Genomic DNA, 22113 nt, shown 5'->3' with positions numbered 1-22113 from the left:
AATGTTTACTAATTATTTTTTAAAGAAATAATATTGAAGTTTACAAAAAAGGGTCTACAAAGCCTGTTGTCATGAAGTATGACAACAGGCTACCAAAAAGCAGGTAAATTGTTTTCCAGTTTGTTTTTTTTTCTTTTATATCTACAGTATTGTGCAAACTAATTGCATCAAACATTTTTTTCTTTTTCTTCTTTGTTTTATACTGTGTTTTCTATAATTTAACTGTGATTAGAAGGATAAATAAATTTAAATAAAGTAAATAAATAAAGATGGACACTACACCAAGAAATAGATCTAAAATACTAACTTTACTTCAATATTCTGATAAATCTCAACGGGAGAAAGCCAAATTATGTTAAGTAAACCAATCTACAGTTAGCCCGGTTAAGAAGCATTACATTGCAACAGGCAGCTTATCACCATTAAGACAAGGAAAATGTGGTCGAAAACGAAAAACTTCAGAAAGAGATGACCGATATCTCATGCTGGAGAGTATCAAAAATCCAAAAAAGACAAGTGACCAACTAATGAATGATTTAGCTACGCATGACATCCGTGTCTGCTCAAGTACTGTGAGGAGGAAGTTGATAGCTGCTAGAAGGTTTGCCAGAAAACCTTCTAAAAAACCATTACTTACAGATGTCATGAAGAAGAAGCATCTCTTGTGGGCAAAGGAACACAAAAAGTGGACTAAAGAACAATGGAGAAGGGTAAGACAAAGTGCGTTTATTAAATTTACAGCTATTTTATTTATTATATTTGTATATCATACTATTTTTAAATTGAAGGTATTAAATTGAAGAGACTTAATAACAGTTAACTTGTTTTTTTATTGATTGCAGGTTTTATTTTAGGATGAATCACATTTTGAAGTGCAAGGCCAACGGTCACAGTTTGTTCGTCGTTCTGATGGTGAGCCTATACGACCCGGACACATTGAACAATATGCCAAGCATCCAAAAAAGAAGATGTTTTGGGGTTATTTCTCTGCTTTTGGACCAGGAAGACTCTACCTATTTACTGGAATGATGAACTCTGACACTTACATTGAGGTTCTGCAAACACATTTAATTCCAGAGATGTTAAAATGTTTCCGAATGGAAACGGAATATTACAGCAGGATTTAGCCACATGCAATACTTCCAAAAAAGTCAAGAAATTCATGGTAAAAAATAATATTAAAACCCTTAAATGGCCTGGCAACTCCCCTGATCTTAATCCAATTGAGAATCTTTGGGCAATTGTAAAAAAAAGACTGCGAAAACATGACTGCACAACTAAAACTAAGCTTACCACCACTATCCTTCAGATTTGGATTGAAGACACAGAAATCCAAAACATTTGTAAAAATTTAGTGGATTCCATGCCAAATCGTGTGCAGAAAGTCATAGCAGCACGAGGAGGACACATAAAATATTAGTGCATGAGTTTTTATTTTATTAGAGCAAGAAAACTTAAAATTTCCTGGATTTTTATTGTTTTTAATTTTGATGCAATTAATATTCACAATACTGTACCTATCTGTTACAATTTTTATTTTAGGTTTGTCATATGACGCATTAATGCAATATAAAAGATCAAAGATTGCATATTTTTTTAAGTTTGTTATACACATGCTTGATTGTAAATTAAATTTTTTTTGTTTGAAACATTTATGTACTCAATTACTTAGCTATTTATAATAAACTTAGTTACTTTAAATAAATTTATTTAGTTGTGTGCATTTAACGTTTTTAAGACAATTTTCTTTTTTAAAGAAAAATGAATCAAGGGGATACCAAAAAATTAATAACTCCTGTATAATATAAGTTAATTTCATATTAGTCTTAAAAATTAATTAAAGTTCATGTTATAAAAAATATAACAAGAATTTAGTTTTAGTTTCTCGTCAATTTAAAGCATGATGAAGAGTTATTATTTTGTGTCAGTAAATAGAACTGTATTGTGTTGAACTTAAAAATGTCAAGGGAAATGGTTCTGTCTTACACTGATATGACCTATGTCAGTTGTAAATTACTCAAATAATGTTAAATAATTGATAAATTATTTAACCTCTTTATACTTTTTACATTAATTTTACAGATGGTTTAATTTTTTCAATTTGAAGGCGTTTTTCTAAAGGGGTATTAGTTAAGGTTTCACAATTTTAAATTGTGGAAAACAGCCACTATAAATTAATTATATAACAGACCGACCATAACCCATATTACGGGTTGCTTTCTGCTAGTCTTCATAATTCTTCATTTTTTAAAGAATTATGAAAAAATATCTAAAAAGTCAGCAAATGCATATCTATATCCTCATAGTAGAAAATGATCAAAAGACTTAAATTCAAAAGTTTTTGGGGAAGTAATAATATTAAGATTCTGAACTGATTTCTTATATTACAAGTATCAAACTATATTTTTGAATAGTTCATTAATATAATTCTCAAATGTTCTGAGTTCTGCATTATGTAGCAGAAGGTGAGATAGGTAATGCATCAAAGCAAGAAGGTCTTAAGACCGTTTTCCATTCTTTAAAATTTTTTTTTATCTAATCACTTAATTAACTGATATTGAGAGAGACCTGGGTACCTTTACATCTAATGATCTAAAATCAAATCAACTAATACAGGTTGCTACAGGTAAAGCGAATATGATACTAGTTTTGAGATTATCAATTGGCATAATCCACCGATTCACTGATCATCTTCCAACGTCCTAATGCGTGAGTTCACATATAATAATGCTCATTACAATTTTTTTACAAACTGTATTGTCAATGATTGGAATAACTTGCCGTCAGCATGCAAAAAGGCTCTGTCAGTTAACGCATTTAAGAATAGAATTGAAAAGTATTTTTTTTCTACTGCTGCAAACAGTACATCTTTTACTAAAAATGAGCTGCACGTTCGTTTGTGCTTTAGCAGCTACAAATATTGACTTCTTAAATAATATTTTCATAGATGTAAACTTTAATTAAATGAAAGCAATTTTTTTTCTCTTTTTCTCAACTTTGATATCAACTTACTTGCTATGAAATAAAAAATACTTTTTTTTACTTAAAGTGTATATTTCACACACCATAAGTTTTTGTGTAACTTGTTATTTTGATTGTTTGTTTTTTAACTATTTGTCATGTTATCTAAAAAGACTTATTTAAATATATTACTATTACTATTTTTTTTACCTGTGCAAACAAGAAAAAAAGTTCTTTTTCCTTTTTCTTCAAAACTTCCTTTTATTTCGTGTTGTTTTTCTTTTATTAACATAACACTAATAAATGTTTTTCCTGTTCCAGTTCCAAGACATAAAATAGTGTTGGACTTCTTTGCCAAATCTAAAAGCTGTATTTGATAAGGTCTTGCTGAAAACTCTTCGACACTAGTTTGCTGCATATTCTATGTAACATTGACAAATTGTAATTTATATATATATATATATATATATATATATATATATATATATATATATATATATATATATACATATATATATACATACATTTTTTAATAAAAACGAATTAATAATAACATTAACTATTAAATTATTTCCATCCCGTGACAATATAAAGTATAAATATAAACCTTAACAATCACTAGACATATCGTAGCAAAATTAAATTTTACTACTTGCCTAAAGATTATGGTAACACATGAAACTCAGAGTTGCAATATTAAACTATATTATATTATAAACATTATCATTTAGCTGATTCCTGGTACTGCGTGTAACAGTAACATATACTATATACTATATATACACACATATATATACGTGTATATATATATATATATATGTATATATATGTAAATATATATGATCATAATAGCACAAATTTTGTAATAAATATAACAACATTTTTAAGTTTCAACATTATGCTTCGATGTCATTCAAAATCATTTAACATCCTCAGAAAAGACACTCTATTAACCACAACTATTAACCACAAAATTGTAAAATCAATGAAAAAATTACTTGAAACACACTAAAAATTGCAAAATTTAACTAAAAATCAAACAGTACTTTTTAACCATGAGGAAATCATTAAAAGTCTCTCCTCTCACTCACTAACTGAAGAAGAATTGGATATTTTGATAAATGGTCTAAACTATTCAATTCCCCCATTGAGACTAACAAAAACAGATATTTGCATTGCTAGAAATGATAAGCTGCTCTATGCTGTTGGATCTAAAAAGTGATAGTGACACACCAAAAGTTAAAGCTCATCTCTCAAACATCGCTTATTCACTTTACTACATCTATAAATCAAACCAAGTTACTTTAAGAAAACACTCTATACTTAAAAAACTAAAACATTTGCCAATAATGATCACGAAACCAGATAAAAGAAATGGTGTCATTATATTGGAGAAAAAAAACTATGTAAAAAAACTATGTTAAAAATAATTAATGACAAACTCAATTTACTGAATTAAAAATGGACACGACTTTAATAAGAGAAGGACAATTACAACAAAAATTTTAAAAAACTTTATGATACAATATTTTGATATATATACCTATAGGTTCACAAACATCTTGTCTTTATGGTCTACCTAAAACTTATACACTTTTTGACTCAATTAATAACCTTAATTTTCGACCTATAGTTTCTTCTGTTGGTTCTTATAACGACAAACTTGGACAATTTATTAGTAGTCTTCTCAAACCATACATAAACACCAATTTGTCACCAAAAGATTCGTTCACATTTATTCAGGATTTAAATAATGTAATCACATTAAATAAACATATGCTGTCGCTTGATGTTGAAAATTTATTTACAAATATACCTTTGCAAAAAACTTTAGAATTAGCTGTAAAATTTATTATTAAAACAATCCTAATTTCAAATTTATTAAAAAAGACTATGAATTATTCTTATTTGCCACCACAAAAAATCATTTTTTATTTAATAACAAATATTATGAACAATGCGACAGTATAGCTATGGGGTCCCCTCATTATTCATCTATATATGTATATATACATATATAGATGAATAATGAGGGGACCCCATAGCTATATATATATATATGTATTTATACACATATATACACATATATTTGTATACATATATAAATATATACATATATATATATATACATATATATTCATATATATATATAAATATATATATATATATTTATATGCAGTATCGGACAAAACGAGTGCAACCAAATAATGCTAATTTAGTTTCTTTATATAAAAGTGCTGCATTTTTTCAATTTAGAGAAATAACTATTCAACTGTTTAGAGATAAAGTTCTTCAAGTTTTATTTATCACAAAGTTCATTATTTGTACACAAAATCTAACAAATTAATCAAGAGTATTAAAAAAAGTTGATTTCCTTCTGGACAAAACAAGTGCAACTCGACAAAATGTTGACCAAGCTGTATTTCGCTATCAATATTTTGTGGAGAATCCTTTGTTATCGATCACAGCCTTGCATCTTCGAGGCATATATTCGATCAGGTGATCAATGAAACTTTGTGGAATCGCTGCCCAGGCCTTTTGGATTTGTTCAAACAGTTGATCCTTATTACGAACACCTTCACGATTAATTCTGCAGTTGACAATCTCCCACAGGTTCTCAATAGGGTTGAGATCCGGAGATTGAGGCAGCCAATCCATCACTGATAGGTGGTTGTCTTGAAACCACTGCTTGACTACTTTTGCAGTGTGTTTCGGATCGTTGTCTTGCTGAAAAACCCATTTTATTGGCATATTCCATTCAGCATGAGGAAACATAACATCTTTCAGGATATTTTTATACATGAAACGGTCCATTATTCCATTGTTTCGATGTATTGGACCTAGACCGATTGCAAAAAAACATCCCCAGACCAATACATTGCCTCCACCATACTTCACGGTCTTATCGCAGTAACGTAAGTCGAGGCGTTTTCCGGCCGGTCAACGTACACGGCAAATGCCATCGCTCCCAATGATTTTGAACTTCAATTCATTACTGAACAGGACAGTTCTCCATTTCTGCACGTTCCAACCAATATGAGATGTAGCAAACAGGAGTCTTTTCTTCTGGTTTTTTAGTGAAATCAGCGGTTTCTTTCAAGGGCGTTGAGAAAACAATCCGGCTTCAACAGCACGTCGTCTGATTGTTTGGTCCGATACAAGCAACTCTAATTGCTTTTGTATCTCGACTGATGATATCCAGGGATCCTTCTTGACGGATCTGACGATCATAGAATCCTCTCTAGAAGTGGTGGAACGTGGTCTTCCACATTTGTTATCTGCTGCCAACTTCCCCGTAGAACGATATTTGGAACATAGTCTTGATACGGTCCATTTTTTCACGCGATTTTTATCACAAATACTTTTTTGTGACATTCCACTTACGTAATCGCCAATAATTTTCTTTCTTAGTTCCAATCTAAGACTGTCGGGAGCCATTTTTGCACTTGAAGTCATAAAAATAATAAAAATAAATAATCATGCTTCTCAAGCCTTACCGTGTTACATTTACCTTGTGATGATACAATAATGCTCTGTGGAACACAACGTCTTGGTTGGATGTGGACTGTATTAATGTAATGAAACACTTGTTGTATTTCACTTCTTGTGTTGATGTTCTTCGATAAAACACTTTGATAAAACTCACTTCGATAAGCTGTCTTGATAATACTGACTGATTGACTTCCATATACTGACTGAATTACATGTCGATTAGGGTGGAGTGAATTTTAGTTTTTTTTACAATTCGTTTAGCCTGGGTGTGCATAAGTTGTCTACTCATTTCAGAAATACTCTGGAAAAATATCAATGCTCTAGGAAATTATCTTGAGGTGCCTCAAGACCTTTAAAATTTTAATGGGTCCCTAATATTATGTAAAAAAAAGTTTTTCAAAAGTATGTCATGTTGTAAAAAAATGTAAAAAAAAAAATTGTTATTTTATAGTTTATTGCAAAAAAAATGACCTTTTAAACTAAAAATGACAAGAAGTTTATTTTTTTGAATTATAATTTCAAAAAAATCTTAATAATTTTTTTATAAAATAATTGTTATTTATGAAATATTTATAAAATTTTGCTTCTTTTGAGACCCAACATGACATACTTTTGAAAAAATTTTTTTTACATAATATTAGGGACCCATTAAAATTTTAAAGGTCTTGAGGCACCTCAAGATAATTTCCTAGAGCATTGATATTTTTCCAGCGTATTTCTGAAATGAATAGACAACTTTTGCACACCCAGGCTAAACGAATTGTAAAAAAAACTAAAATTCACTCCACCCTAATGTCGATTTACATGTCTCTTATGTAGTAAAATGAACCTGTGTGAACCTGTTCTGGAAGATTCTAGATGCTTCTATTCGATGATTCTGAAAGCATCTGGATGTGTCTAAATGCTTCTGAATGTTTCTGGATACTTCTGGATGCTACTGGATGCTTCCAGATGCTACCTCTGGAAACTTCTGAAAGCTTCTGCATGCTTCTGGAAACTTCTGGAAACTTCTGGATACTTCCTTTAATTATTAAAAAACTTCCATGACGCTGACACGGACCAGACTTAAGAAAATGAAACAAACCAAAAAAGCTGCATTTGTTTTGTCCGCTGCAAAATGGCACTTGTCAATGAAATTCTGCCTGTGTGCTATCACCTGTCAGCTGATTGCTCATGTCATGGCATGCTATGACTCCACACTCCTGAACTGTTTGCTGTGGTAGTATAGTTTGTTTCGTTTTTAAGACATGTAAAATTAGGAACACTTTTTAGCATTGTTTGATGTTGGTTGCAAATATTTTGTCAAATACTGTATGTATATATATATATTCATATATATATATATATATATATATATATATATATATATATATATATATATATATATATATATATATATTCATATATATATATATATATATATTCATATATATATATATATTCATATATATACATATATATATATATATATATGTATATATATATATATATATATATTCATATATATATATTCATATATATACATATATATATATATATATGTATATATATATATATATATATATATATATATATATATATATATATATATATATAAAATAAAAACAATCCTAATTTTAAAATTAATAAAAAAAAAAAACTATATTAAATATTCTTATTTGTCGACACTAAAAAACAATTTTTATTTAGTAACAAAAATTATGAACAACGCGACAGTATAGCTATGAGATCGTCTTTTGATTCATATATATAAATACATATGTATATATATATATATATATATATATTTTTCTTTTTAATCATCTTCACTTCCGACAAGGCTGCAGGCAGCCCTAATTAAAGTTGGAAGTTACTGAAAGAGAAAAGATGAAGATTGTAGAGCAAGATAACAATTGACAGACGACTAAAAGGATTGCAAATTATATGAATCAGGAAAGCAAGATGAAGGAAGCGATTTCCAAAGAGCTGATGTTCGAGAAATAAAAACTAGACGAATAAGCATTTTTGGAACACTTAGGAACAGTCACAGATAAAGGATGACAATTAGTTAAAAAAAGATGAGTAACACGAGAATGAAATTTAGTAGATGGCAAAAGAGACGCTAGCTCGTTAGAGCAGTGCCCATTATAGTGTTTGTAGAAAAGAGAAAGAGAAGCAACATTACGACGATGTGATAATGGTTGGAGGTTGGCTGCAAGAGCAGATCCAACTATGTTTACAATGCGTTTTTTTCACCTAGTCTAAAAGAGAAAAGGCATCACCAGAAGAACCGCCCCAGATATGGCAACAGTATTCCATACAAGGCCGGATTTGAGATTTATAGAGATAGAGAATAAAATCCAAAGTAAGAAAGTGATGAGCTCGATAAAGAGATGCAACCTTAGCAGATGCTAATTTTGCAACTGATTTGATATATGGTTTCCAAGAAAGATTGGAAGTAAGAGTGATTCCTAGAAAATGAAGAGTAGGTGATTCATCGAGTACATCACCGTTTATAAATATAGGAAGATCTAAATTATTGCGATTACAATTGGCTGAAAAAAATTGAGTTTTATCTGAATTAAAGTTCACCAGCCATTATGAGCCCCATGCTGTAGCAGAAGTGAGATCCTTTTCAAGCTCAAATGTTCCCTCCAAGCAATCAGAGGGTGTTAGTTTCTTATCACGACAAGAATAAATGGTAGTATCATCAGCAAACAATGCCACCTTCGATGTGAGAATATCTGGATTATCGATTATGTAAATTAAAAAGAGTATAGGGCCAAGGATAGAACCTTGAGGAACCCCTGAAGTTACAGAATAAGAAGAAGATTTTTTTTGTTTTTTTTATTTTTAACACATAAAAAATTTAGGGTATCTATTTATTATTTAAGACCTTAATTTATAACTTAGTGCAGTATAGTAATCCTTGTCATCACAAAATAGTTTATGATAGATTTACATTTTGCAGAAACCACAATACTTGAATTTTTTAAAATGTCAATCCTTATTGTAATCATAAATGTACTTTTCATTTGTCCTATTCTCACTTATAATCAAAGATACTCAACTTTTTTTTAACTATATTGTGCAGTGTGGGTCATTTACTTTATAAAGTATTGTATAAAATAAATACGTTTATGAAATTAGCTTTATTTGATTATAAAGAATTTTTTGAAGAAAATCTTGAATAACTTTATGATTCCAAATTTATATATATAAATATATATATATATATATATATATATATATATATATATATATATATATTATATATATGTATATATATATATATATATATATATATATATATATATATATATATATATATATACCATACTGATTTTAAGGCTTTAGTACATACCTCAACTGACTCGGGAGATGTATTAAGTAAATATATGCATTTAGCGATGTTGATATTATGATAGAATACATTTTACCCCAATTTTGTATAACTTTTTATTTGCAGTAAAAAAAATTATTTATTAAAAGTCTTTTTTTTTCAGGGGTTAGATTTAGTTTTCTTAAACTTTGCATATTAGCATTTCATGTCTTTTTTTATATGTGTAGACATTTTGCGTGAAACATTAGTAATGTTCTTGATAGTTTTTTATATTGGTTGGTTTTGACCACAATGATTTTAAACAACTAATTATAAACAACAAAGTGATCTGATTGTGTCTAAGCTTAAAGAAGTTATCTTTCATGTAGCAATTATAGTTTTAGCTGTTTGCTTTTTTTTGTTTATGTAAAAAAATTGTACTCAATAAAATATTTACTGGTGGCATAAGCATACCTATATATATCAAATACTATCTTAAAAGACTTGTGAGAAAAACTGTTTGTGGCTGACATCCATTTAAATATCTAAAAAGTCTCTTACATTATTTACTATTAATGATAAAGTTTAAGAACATTGTTTTGGGCATTGATTGGTATAAACAGATATAACAATTAAAGTATGTATTATATTAAATAATTAAACAAATTTACTAGACAAATCTTTTCTGATATATAGATAAAATTGAAAAACATCTGCCTTGGTTGGTTTGCAAAGGATATTCAAATACTATTTAGATCATTTTTTTTGTTTACATTTTATACTATCAAAACATTCATGAAAAGCAACTTAATTATTAAAAAAAAAATTCAAAAGAAAACCTATGCAAAATACCTAATTAGAATAAGTATTATACTGTTTTTATTTAAGTTAATATTTTAAACAGAATTATAATTTAAAAAAAAAAAAAAATTAAAAAGAAAACCTATGCAAAATACTTTATCAGAATAATTATTCCAAACTATTCCAAAATATATGTTTTTCATAAAATAGCTTTAAATCGAAATCAAATTCGGGACCATTATATAAGATAAATCTATCACAGCTATTTTCATATTTGATGGTATTACAATTAATTACTATAAACAACTTTTAGGATACATTCATATACAAAATACTTCTGTTCTATTAATCTAAAGCTTTAGATCTAAAAAAGCTTTTTCGATAGCTAGAGACAACCGATTTTAGGAAAAAAAAATAATAATACATTTTAACCACTCAAAATATTTTTCTATATTAAATATAATACCTTAAAAGCTTATTTTTTAAAATTGATTATAATAACTGAATCATTATATTTAGCAAAGTATAGAAGACATGCTGCTCTAGACTTTTCCCTAGAAAGCATATCCTTTATATTTCTTAAAATATTGTATATTATTTTAAATTAAACATTACTAATACTATTGGTACTATACTATTCAAAATACTGTATAACAAACAATTTACAAAACTAATTTTTTTTGCCTCTGTACAGCTATAGATTAAAAGAACATTTGAAAATGAATTTAAAAATAAAAAGTATTTTGTATTCTTTGTCGCGTATCCTAAAAGTTGTGTATAGTAACTAATTGTAATATTAGTATATATATATTACTAGTATATTAGTATTACGAATTTGTAATACTAATATAGTAGTAATGCCATTACTTGTATATTAGTATTACAAATTTTAGTTGCTGTGTTAAAATTTTCATAAATGTTATCCTAAAGCTTAGGTTTTCACTGCTTATGCTGTAGACTTATTTTAAAGTCTACAGCATAAACATAACAACAAACCAGTTTTAAAATGACTGTTTCCATCATCAAGGAGCAAGTTGTAGCTTAGCTTGTTTAGCATGTTACATATTGCACAATACAAATAGGCTACAGTATATTTAACTAAAAGGAGTGACCCTTTCAAAATTTTCCCATAAGATCGACGTAGTTGTCAATATCTGTGTATACTTGATAACAGAGCATTAATTTTAAAATGTTTTTTTTACCAGCAGTTACTGCTATTAAATGTAATAATGAAATCAAAAGCTAACAGTTTCTAAAATAATTTGCGCGTAATGTTATTGAATGTTTTTGTTTGAATTCAAACTGACAATCGTTCGTATCAATATCTCTATGTAGATATAATATACTGTATACATATTTTATTTAAGTATTTTGTATTAAAATTCATATTAAACAAAATTGCCAAAAATTTAAAAAATAACAAACCTCGTTTTGATTTTTGTTCTGATATATTTAATTATTCCTTAATATCAAAAACTAAAGTTTTAGAAAAAAGTCTACTTAAGCATGAATTTAATACTAATAATAAAAATCATCTTTTTAAAGAAACTTTTTGTCTTATTAGAAATAAATTAAGGCTCATCTGAGATATATATTAAGTAAATACTGATTTGACTAATGGTTTTTTAATAATTTAACTCCACCTAAATTATTCAAGATTTTAGTGATTGTTTTAAGAATGAAATGCGCGACTAAAGTGTTTGATTTTTCTAAGAAATTTTTTTTTCTGAGAAATATTTATTATGTAAACTTTAGATTTACGATGTCGTGCATCAATTTGAACGGTTTAACGATGGAGTACATCGATCAAGCTCAAAATTAAAACAACGAATAGGTTACGCACACAAAACAACGAACGTGAAGATAACGCACTCGTAATTTGATTTATTCATATTTTGATTTATTTGATTTATTCATTGATATATTTGACTTATTCATATTTTGATTTATTTGATTTATTCATATTTTGATTTATATTTATACTTTGATTTATTCATATTTAATTAACATATTTAATCGAAATTTATTCATATTTAGTTAACATATTTAATCGCATAAGGTAATTGCCGGCAGTGCCGGCAATTAATTCTGGGGTTAGTTACCGGCAGGAAGTACTGAAGTATCAATTTTCAATTAATATGCGTAAAAAAGTTTCAAATTCTTAGCATGCTATAATTTTTTAAAAATGCACATCTAGCTATTAAGATTAAATATTTTAAATTTCAACAATCTTGTTAATGTATATGGCTAACTTCTGTTGCGGTGCCATTTATTCATCTTATGAAGAAGCAGAAGAAGCTTTGCTAAGTTTTGTAAAGACAACTGCCATCCAATTAATCGGGATACAAAAAGAACAGTAAGTAAACACTTAGTATAAAAAAAACATCATGTTTTGATCATGTTTAACATGATCTTTTATCTAAGGTAGAATAAGTGGAATAAGTAAAATAAAATAAGTAAAGTGGAATAAGTAAAATGAATTTAAATAGATTAAAAATTAATCGCTCATAATCTTAATTGCTTAATGACTTTCAATCTGTCAATTTTATAAAAAGTTTTGAGGTCCTAGGTAACAAATTCATGAGATTTAAATTAGTAAGTAGGTTTTTACTACAATTTGGTCGATTCACATCAAATTTCTATAACTTGGTATCAAAATAAAGGCGTTAAGGTGCTACAGTTAAGGGGGCAAAAAATATTATACTTTTTTGTGCTTATTGTGTAAAAATTTTAAACTATTTTTTTTTGTGTAAAAATTTTAAACTATTTCTTTTTGTGTAAAAATTTTAAACTATTTTAGTGATTGTTTTAAGAATGAAATGCGCGACTAAAGTGTTTTATTTTTCTAAGAAATATTTTTTTTATGAGAAATATTCATTATGTAAACTTTAGATTTACGATGTAGTGTATCAATTTAAACGGTTTTATGATGGAGTGCATCGATCAAGCTCAAAATCAAAACAACGAATAGGTTAAGCACACAGAACAACGAACGTTATAATAACGGTAGTGGGACGTCAGAGCAAAAATTTTAAAAGCGAAAGAACGTAAGAGCGAAAAGTTTTGAAGCGGAAGAACGTTAAAGCGAAAAGTTTAAAATCGAAAACCGAGAAATCGAGTATCGTGATAATTCAGCAACAACAACAACAAAAATGTTATTATTGAGATAATTTTTTGTGATTTTGTTATTATGTCAATGTTATGTTATAGATTATTTGACGTTTGAATTTTTTTTTTTTTTAATTTTTATATTTTTTATTTATTAGTTATCGTTTAGAATTATTTATATATTTGGTATTCTAGCTGAGAGTTATAGTTGCAGTTAGAGTTTATTAGATTAAATAAATAAAAAAAACTTATTGTATATAGTTTAGAATTATTTATTTATTTGGTATTTTAGCTGAGAGTAATAGTTACAGTGCGACAAAATAGTATAAAATCTTCTATAAAAATTATTTTTGCACTACAAGTTATCTGATAAAAAATAGACTTGCATAATTTCTTATTGATATTTTAATTTCTTAATATATTTTAATATATTTTAATTTCTTTAATATATTTTAATTTCTTTTTTATATTTATACATTACATTTCAAGCAAAAGATTGTTTCTTTGTTTAAATAAAAATTATTCTTAAAATTAAAAAGATGCAAATTAATAATGTGCTTTTATTTTGACTAGGTATGGTGCGTCAGGCTGTTTACCCTTGATGCTTTTAGAAATGATTAGATAGTTAAACCTCAATAATTGATGTTTAAATTTCTATTCATAAACTAAAAGCCAGGGCAAATATATCAACAAAACATTTAAAAAAAGACATGAAGGTTAGTTTTTAATATAAATTATTATCTAGTAGATAATATCTAGTAGATAATATCTACAAATACTCCTATTTATGTAAATTAAGCCAAACTTTTATGAGTTTATATTTATCAAGTTGATCACTTATGCTTATGCTTATGATCTGTTATAAGAAATAATGTTCTCTTTATTAAATTATTTTTAAACTAATGTATGCACTGACTATTTTAGTCCTAAAGTTAATATTTTTTCTTGCTAATTGATACATTTGCGGATTGGTTGGGTTACATATTGTTCTTTGCTGATTTTTTACAAAAATATTGTAGATGTTTGTTTTTGAAGTTCCATGTTTTTTTTAAGGGTAGTTTTTGGGCAAATGTTAATAGATTTTAATGTTCTTAAGTAAATCTGCTTTATTTTGCGTTTAATTTTGAGATTCCTTGCACTCAGTAATAATGCGCTTTGAATATGTAATATGGTTTTATGAGTCTTTTAATTAGATGAATGAGCTAAAACACTGTCATTATTTGTCTGTGTTTATTTCTACATTTAAGCCAATTTTTATGTAAAGAATAAGAGGTTAAAAAACTAGTTGATATTTTAATTCATATGATGTTTAATAAATTATTCTTGTTCAGAACAGAAGTGTCAAAACTTATTATATTTTATTAAAGCTTCTAAACTTATAAACCTTTTTTTTAAATTAGCTTTTTACAAAAAAAAAAAAAAGTGTTTACAATAAGCAACCCTTGAAGTATAAATGCCAAATTGGTAGTGTGCGAAGACCTTTTGCTTATAACAATTGTGCTAAAATTTAGCCTTTGAATATATTGTCAACTTATATGTTTTTAAATTTAAAAGCATATATCTCTATTAATATCTATAAATATCTTATCTCTATAACTCCTAAATCCATCCTTGTATGGATTTAGGAGTTACACTTTCACCATATCTTGGGCGAAATTTCTAGTGATGCCCTTTCTCTTTTAGACAAGGTGCAAAAATGAATTGCTTTTGCACCTTGACCTGCTCTTGCAACCAACCTCCAACCATAATAACATTACCGTAATGTTGTTTCTCTTTCTATTTTTTATAAATACTGCAATGGACACTGCTCTGGCGAGCTAGCGTTTCTTGTGCCATCTACTAAAATTCATTCTTGTGTTACCATTCAATAATAAGTAACACAAGCTTAATTGTTTTACTATGACCGTTCCTAAGTGTTCCTAAAAGTCTTATTTGTCTGGTTTTTTTCCTTTAACTTTTTTTTTCACTTGCATCATCTTGTTTTCCTGATTCATATAATTCACAATCTATTAATTTTTCTGTTATTCGTTATCTTGCTCTATAAATTTCATCTTTTCTGTAATAGTAGTTGCTTGCAGCCTTGTTGGACATAAAGATGTTAAAAAAAAAAAGCATTTCCAATGTTAGCTCAACGTATTGTATTATCTGGGATGTTATGCATTTTACACTTTTTTTTTGTAAAAAAATTCTTTTTTTAGTAATAAAAAAATTAGCAATACAATAAACTAAATAAATGATATAAAATTTCCAAAGATATAAACTAAAATTAGATTCATGCAGCCTGCAGTAATTTATGTTTTAAAAACTACTTTATCTAGTTCAAAAGCAACATAACAGTATACTGAACATCAAACAAATAAGATAATAAAGGCTATTACCAACCAATCTGTAGAAAAAATAATTAAATATTTATGCTAAGCAATGCAAATGAAAAAGAAAAAACTTTACTATACTTAGGTCACAAGCAATTTATAACATAACTATTAACAATAACAAATCATTTAGTTAAAGCATAAAGAATAAACAAGTTTCTCACCAGTCAATCATCACAATTGAAACTTATTAAACTAATTAGCCAAGCACACTTTATAAGCCTTTTTCATTTAAGCAGAATCTTTTTCGCAATTAATGACTGAATTTTTAATTTTACATGCAAATGATCCAAAAAACATTTCGCAGAATAATTTTTGGATTATTGGCATGTTTTTATACTACAATAAAACGCATAATGCAGAACTGCCTTCAAAAAATCTTTTAGGCAACAACCAAGAAGAATCCACCCAGTTATTAATTAAATCATGTCCTTGAAGTGTTCTAAAAAATAAAAACAACCACAATGCAAAATAAGAAAGTAGTCAAAAATAAAATATTTTTACACTACCTCCTGTAAAATGAATTATAAATAATTTTGACACAAAAATATTACTGAAGTTGAACAGGTGGGAAAAAAAAGACACTGTGCAGCTTTCTGTTTAAGTAACAAATCAAATCAAAACAACATCATAAAAAAATAGTAGCCAAACAAAATACCTAAAAGGTACAACAACATATTGATCAAGATAACGCCATACATAATGGTCACAATATAAGTCTCTACATTATACAGACTTATATTGTGATTTTTTTGACTTATAGATTATAAGTCAAAAATCAGGCTTTATAAATACAACATATAAAAGTCATTTTTTACACAGGCTTTGAGTTATTATTCATTTTACTAAAGTGTATGTCTGATAACAACATTATTTTAAACACAAATATTAAAAAATTCACTTTATCTTGCAAATAATTCACCAGTAAATATAACTGGCCGATATGGTGGCACATAAAAGAAAACCACTTCCAACTAACTAAATTTGTGTGGAGACAACTAAAAACTTCACCTCTTATCAGTGGTATGTAATAAAATATCACATCCGCCTAAAATATCACATCCCCCATAGAAAAACCGAAATTGAGAATGCGGTTTCAAGTTATTGCACTTAGAAGTGTATCTAGTACGTCCGAAATATTTAAGTACAAAAACAATAAAATTAAAAACGCAACGATCAAGATTCATAAAGCGGTTTGTAAATAATATACTATTAATGAAGTTAGCATTAAATGGTAATATATTTTAAATTCATACTTATGAAATTTTGATCTTAATGTATTGCGTGACAATAATTATACATATTACACATGGGGGATGTGATATTTTAGATACCAAATACTAATACTGTGCAGTATTTTAAATGTTACATAGAGGGATGTAATATTTTAGAAGCCTGAATAAGGGGGATGTGATATTTTACGTAGGAATTTCAGCTTCTTATTGTGATATATATACAGATTACACATGGGGGATGTGATATTTTAGATACCAAATACTAATACTTTGCAGTATTTTAAATGTTAAATAGGGGGATGTAATATTTTAGAAGCCTGGATAAGGGGGATGTGATATTGTACGTAGGAATTTCAGCTTCTTATTGTGATATATATACAGATTACACATGGGGGATGTGATATTTTAGATACCAAATACTAATACTTTGAGTATTTTAAATGTTACATAGGGGGATGTAATATTTTAGAAGCCTGAATAAGGGGGATGTGATATTTTACTTAGGAATTTCAGCATCTTATTGTGATATATATATAGATTACACATGATGGATGTGATACTTTAGATACCAAATACTAATACTTTGCAATATTGTAAATGTTACTTAGGGGGATCTCTTTCGCTCACTATTTTATAAGCAAATTCTTTTTTTTAACTGATATCTAAATTTTTGAACTCTAATGTAATTTGTACAATTTTATTGAATGCAAATTTGTTTTTTATTTACTTCTATGTCTAAAGTCAATTACTATATTTTATTTATTTTGACTTTTGATAATTTGTGAAATTAAACTTAAACCAAAGTTTGTTTATACGTTTAATAATATATTTCAAAATTTTCATGTGCTACAAATATTTGCATGTTGATTTATATATATATATATATATATATATATATATATATATATATATATATATATATATATATATATATATATACATATATATATATATATATATATATGTATATATATATGTGTATATATATATATATATATATATATATATATATATATATATATATATATATACATATATATATATATATATATATATATATATATATATATACATATATATATATATATATATATATATATATATATATATATATATATATATATATATATATATACATATATATATATATGTATATATATATGTGTATATATATATATATATATTTCTTCTTTTCTTTTTAAACTTCTAGCAGTGTTTCGCAGAAAACCTAAATAAATTGTATAAATTTATTTATTATTTTATAAAATGTATTTATTAAAGTTATAAATATCAACCATTAAATTTGTTAATTTTTTTACAAGATTTATTATGTAATAAATGTTATATTATTTATCATTAATTTTACTTTTTAGTAATAAATTTGTTTACAACAAAATGAAGTTTTATTTTTAAAAACAATGCATCCTATATGGTACCATCGATTTGGGATGCAAAAGTCACATTTTATCTAAAAATAAATATTTAAGGTTAAATTATTTTTCTATTTGAAAATAATGTTTAAAAGTAATTGAAATATTTCTTAATACCCATTTATCTTTTTTTTGATTTTTTCTAGTTTTTGGACCAGTTTCACTTCCGCAAATACGACACAAACTATCCTGCTAACATTTTTGACATATTGATTTAGCTTTATCTTTTTTTTTTTGTTTCTTTTTAAATGTAATTTTATATGAAAGTAATATAAATATTTTTAACACTATAAACAACCCTACTAACCTCCTTCATCTAATAGTAGCTGCACCACTTTCTTCCTATATGCATTCACTTCTTCAATTGGAAAGATGGTCACCAATTCTTCTCCATTTATATAATTTTCAGCAAGCTAAAATAGGTCTGCATATATCACAAGTGAGAAAATTCACACACATTTTGAAACTCAACTGTTGATGTTGTAAATGCCAAGGTTACTTGTACACATAATGATAATAATAATATAAGAATAAAAACAATATTATATAAAATATATCATTTTTTCGTTTAGTTAAATAATGTTACTTTAAGGCAAAATACTCCACATGATATACTGTCAGCTTGTTTAGCATGTGGCGATATTAATATTCTAAACTTTTCAATAATACCATATCTCTGTTGTAAGTAACGACTGAAGTATAATAGTAGAAAAATTATAAAAGATAAAAAAACAAAATTTTGAGATACCAATCACTAGATTAAAAAGTCATTATACTTCCATTTGGATTCTTCTTTTTTTATGGAATTAATCGGCTCTCCCATAGGGTTTATATAATAAATGGTTTTATCATCTGGTTTAATTATCTAAAGCAGAAGTAAATTTCAATGTTAAGTTTTAACTTTGGTTCCCTGTAAAAAAGCTCACTGAAAATTAGGTTTCTTGAACTCAAAGAAGTTAATTATTTCAAAAAACTATTTTACATACAGCCAGCATCCAATGGAATTTTGCCACCATGCAGCATATTAACATTTCTAATTTAAAGAGCTCTTTCTGTAAATAAATTTGTATTAATTAAATTATATATATAAATATATATATAAATATATATATATAATATATATATATATATATATATATATATATATATATATATATATATTTATATATATATAATTTAATTAATAACTATCATTAATTATTTACATTATTTTTTAGCTAAAAGTTTGTGAATACCTCATGCCGTCTTTGTATTAAATCAGTATTAATTGGCAACTCGTCCAGTGAGAGCAACCAGCTGCTGACAATACTTCGATTCGATTCTTCACAGCATTAATAAATGGAATGACATTCAATTTATTGTTTTATATTTAAATTAAAATTTTTTTAATTTAAATAAAGACAAATTATTAATACTGTCTGTTTTGTACAAAAATTCAATTCATTAATCATTCTTTTTTTTTACTGTTTACTAGTAGTTTTAGATAAATATAAACAACTTCGTCACTCAGACATTCGTTTAAAGTGTCTTGTAATGAATAATCATATATCTTGCAGCCACCTAAATCTGGATATATACCCATAATGGCTTTTACAGGGTTTACAATACGGAGATATTGTAAACCCTGATACTGACCTATTAATAAAATGTAATAATAATTAATTATTCAAGCATACATTCATCAAATAAAACAACGACAGTATTTTATTTGATGAATGTTTTATACTTTATGCTTTCCACCAATGAATGTTTTTTTTCGATTTCTATTTCATTTTTTGTTGTAATTGTTTCTAAAGTAGAGGGTACAAAAGTCTTTCAAATTAGAAAAAATTGGTTGTCTAGCAATAATATTCATGAAACTCTAGCTTTCTTTTTAAAAGTTAAAAAAAGTAGTTATTGGAAAACTTGTATATAAGTTGTGCGCATACCTTTATCACAAATGCCTTCGAGAAAATTCTTAACATGGGCTCTTTTGTGGGTTCCTTTTATAATAACTTTATTACTACTCAGTTTGTAATTTCCACATTTTATAATATCGCTTATTTCATAAGGTCCTTTAAACCGTGGCTTGAAAGCTGCGCCTTTGCTTCTCCTCCTTCTAATATCAAGTAACAAAACTTTGTCCCCAATTTTAATGCATTCTTTATTAGATTTGATATTTTTTGAAACTCTTTTATCGTAATATTTTTTTGTTTCTTTTGAGCTTCTGTAATATTCTAAGATTTATAACTATTGTAATTAGAAGAAAAAAAAAGATGGTATCTTAAAAAGTAAATTAAAGTTAAGTGGTATAAGTGATTACTTTAGTGACCAAATTGGTTAAGTTTTCAATATGAATTTTATTTTTTTCGATTTCAGCTTTAACTTCATCTTCATTTGCGGGGAAAATACCGACCTCCTAAATAACAATGCATACTGGTATTGGTATACTAAATTATGAGTGTAAAGTAAATAAAAGTGTTTAAAATGATATCCAAATATACTTACTTCTTTGAACTCACTTCTGCAAACAGGTAAACGACTACCAAACATCAACTCAAAAGGTGACACTTTTGTAGACGTTTGTCTTTCAATTCGTAATGGATATAAAACTATATCTAGAAACTCATCCCAGTTTGACTGGTTTTTGTCGACAAGTTTTCTGATTTTTTTAATTAACGTAATTTCAAAATAATGATGTTATTATCATTATTTTATTTTGAACTTAAACATTGATAAAATAATGCACACCTTTTTATATTTTTGTTTGTATTTTCATCTTGTCCATTTGTTTGAGGGTGATAAACAGCAGTTCTTCGTCGTTCGATACCCAAGATCTTATATACCTCGTCGTTTAACTAATCAAATAACGGAAAAAAATGAATTATTTTTATTACTTGCTATTGTAAAGCTGTATTATACAAAATCAAAAGGTTTTATTCTAATTCATTCTTAAAGGATTCGACATAATGTTGTTCCTACGGGTCTGCATTATATAAAAAAAATTAAAAAATACCTCATTGCAAAACTCAGTTCCATTGTCAGTAAGTATGACGGATGGAAAACCAAAGGTTGTAACTAATAATCGCTCTTGCTACTGTTATTGCTTCTTTATTTGGTAATGCGTAAGCAATTGGCCTTTTAGAAAATAAATCGGTGCAACTCATGAAGTATCTGTTACCCATTGATGTTTTAGTAAATGGTCCGGCGAAGTCTAAACCAAGAATTTCCCATACTCTTGTGGTCTAAACACAAAACTTCAACATAATGCAACATAACAAAGTAAACATGATACATTATACATTCGTATAATATACTAAATTAAAGATTCCGAATTCTAGAAAGATATTTAAAAACACTTTATTAAGTTACCTTTATGGAATGTAAAGGTTCGGATGCGGAAAGCAGTTTACCCGATGTTTGACATCGAATGC

The 22113-nt window shown here is 26.9% G+C and overlaps 1 protein-coding gene and 3 long non-coding RNA genes across 6 annotated transcripts in view; 2 read left to right on the top strand and 2 right to left on the bottom strand.

Annotated features, from left to right (window-relative positions):
• Window positions 1-12223, bottom strand: part of LOC100206464 (endoribonuclease Dicer) — a 47893-nt gene extending 35670 nt beyond the window's left edge. The window contains exons 1-2 of one of the 2 annotated variants that reach the window (XM_065804662.1): window positions 11981-12223; window positions 3172-3382 (exon numbers count right to left, since the gene is read on the bottom strand). In XM_065804662.1, coding sequence (XP_065660734.1) covers window positions 3172-3379 — 208 coding nt within the window. In that variant the 5' untranslated portion in view covers window positions 3380-3382; window positions 11981-12223. Of the gene's footprint in view, window positions 1-3171; window positions 3383-11551; window positions 11855-11980 lie in introns of those variants that run through there. The other variant, XM_065804661.1, reaches the window with a different exon arrangement.
• A 117-nt stretch (window positions 12224-12340) lies between these two features.
• Window positions 12341-13782, top strand: LOC136085007 (uncharacterized). 2 transcript variants are annotated; one of them, XR_010640998.1, is made up of 2 exons: window positions 12341-12429; window positions 13448-13782. It is a non-coding gene; the product is annotated as an uncharacterized LOC136085007 (long non-coding RNA). The 2 variants fall into 2 exon arrangements; XR_010640999.1 differs by lacking the exon at window positions 12341-12429 and adding an exon at window positions 12443-12911.
• Window positions 13783-17200: 3418 nt separating this feature from the next.
• LOC136085005 (uncharacterized) lies at window positions 17201-19748 on the top strand. Its single transcript, XR_010640996.1, has 3 exons — window positions 17201-17269; window positions 18644-18757; window positions 18847-19748. It is a non-coding gene; the product is annotated as an uncharacterized LOC136085005 (long non-coding RNA).
• On the bottom strand, window positions 19479-19994 carry LOC136085006 (uncharacterized). Its single transcript, XR_010640997.1, has 3 exons — window positions 19936-19994; window positions 19687-19752; window positions 19479-19565 (listed from the first exon to the last, which is right to left on the bottom strand). It is a non-coding gene; the product is annotated as an uncharacterized LOC136085006 (long non-coding RNA).
• Window positions 19995-22113: the final 2119 nt, after the last annotated feature.

This window comes from Hydra vulgaris, chromosome 09 (genome assembly GCF_038396675.1).
Source record: "Hydra vulgaris chromosome 09, alternate assembly HydraT2T_AEP".
NCBI lineage: Eukaryota > Metazoa > Cnidaria > Hydrozoa > Anthoathecata > Hydridae > Hydra > Hydra vulgaris.
Note: the sequence above shows the minus strand (reverse complement) of the source record. Positions and strands in the feature narration are given on the sequence as shown.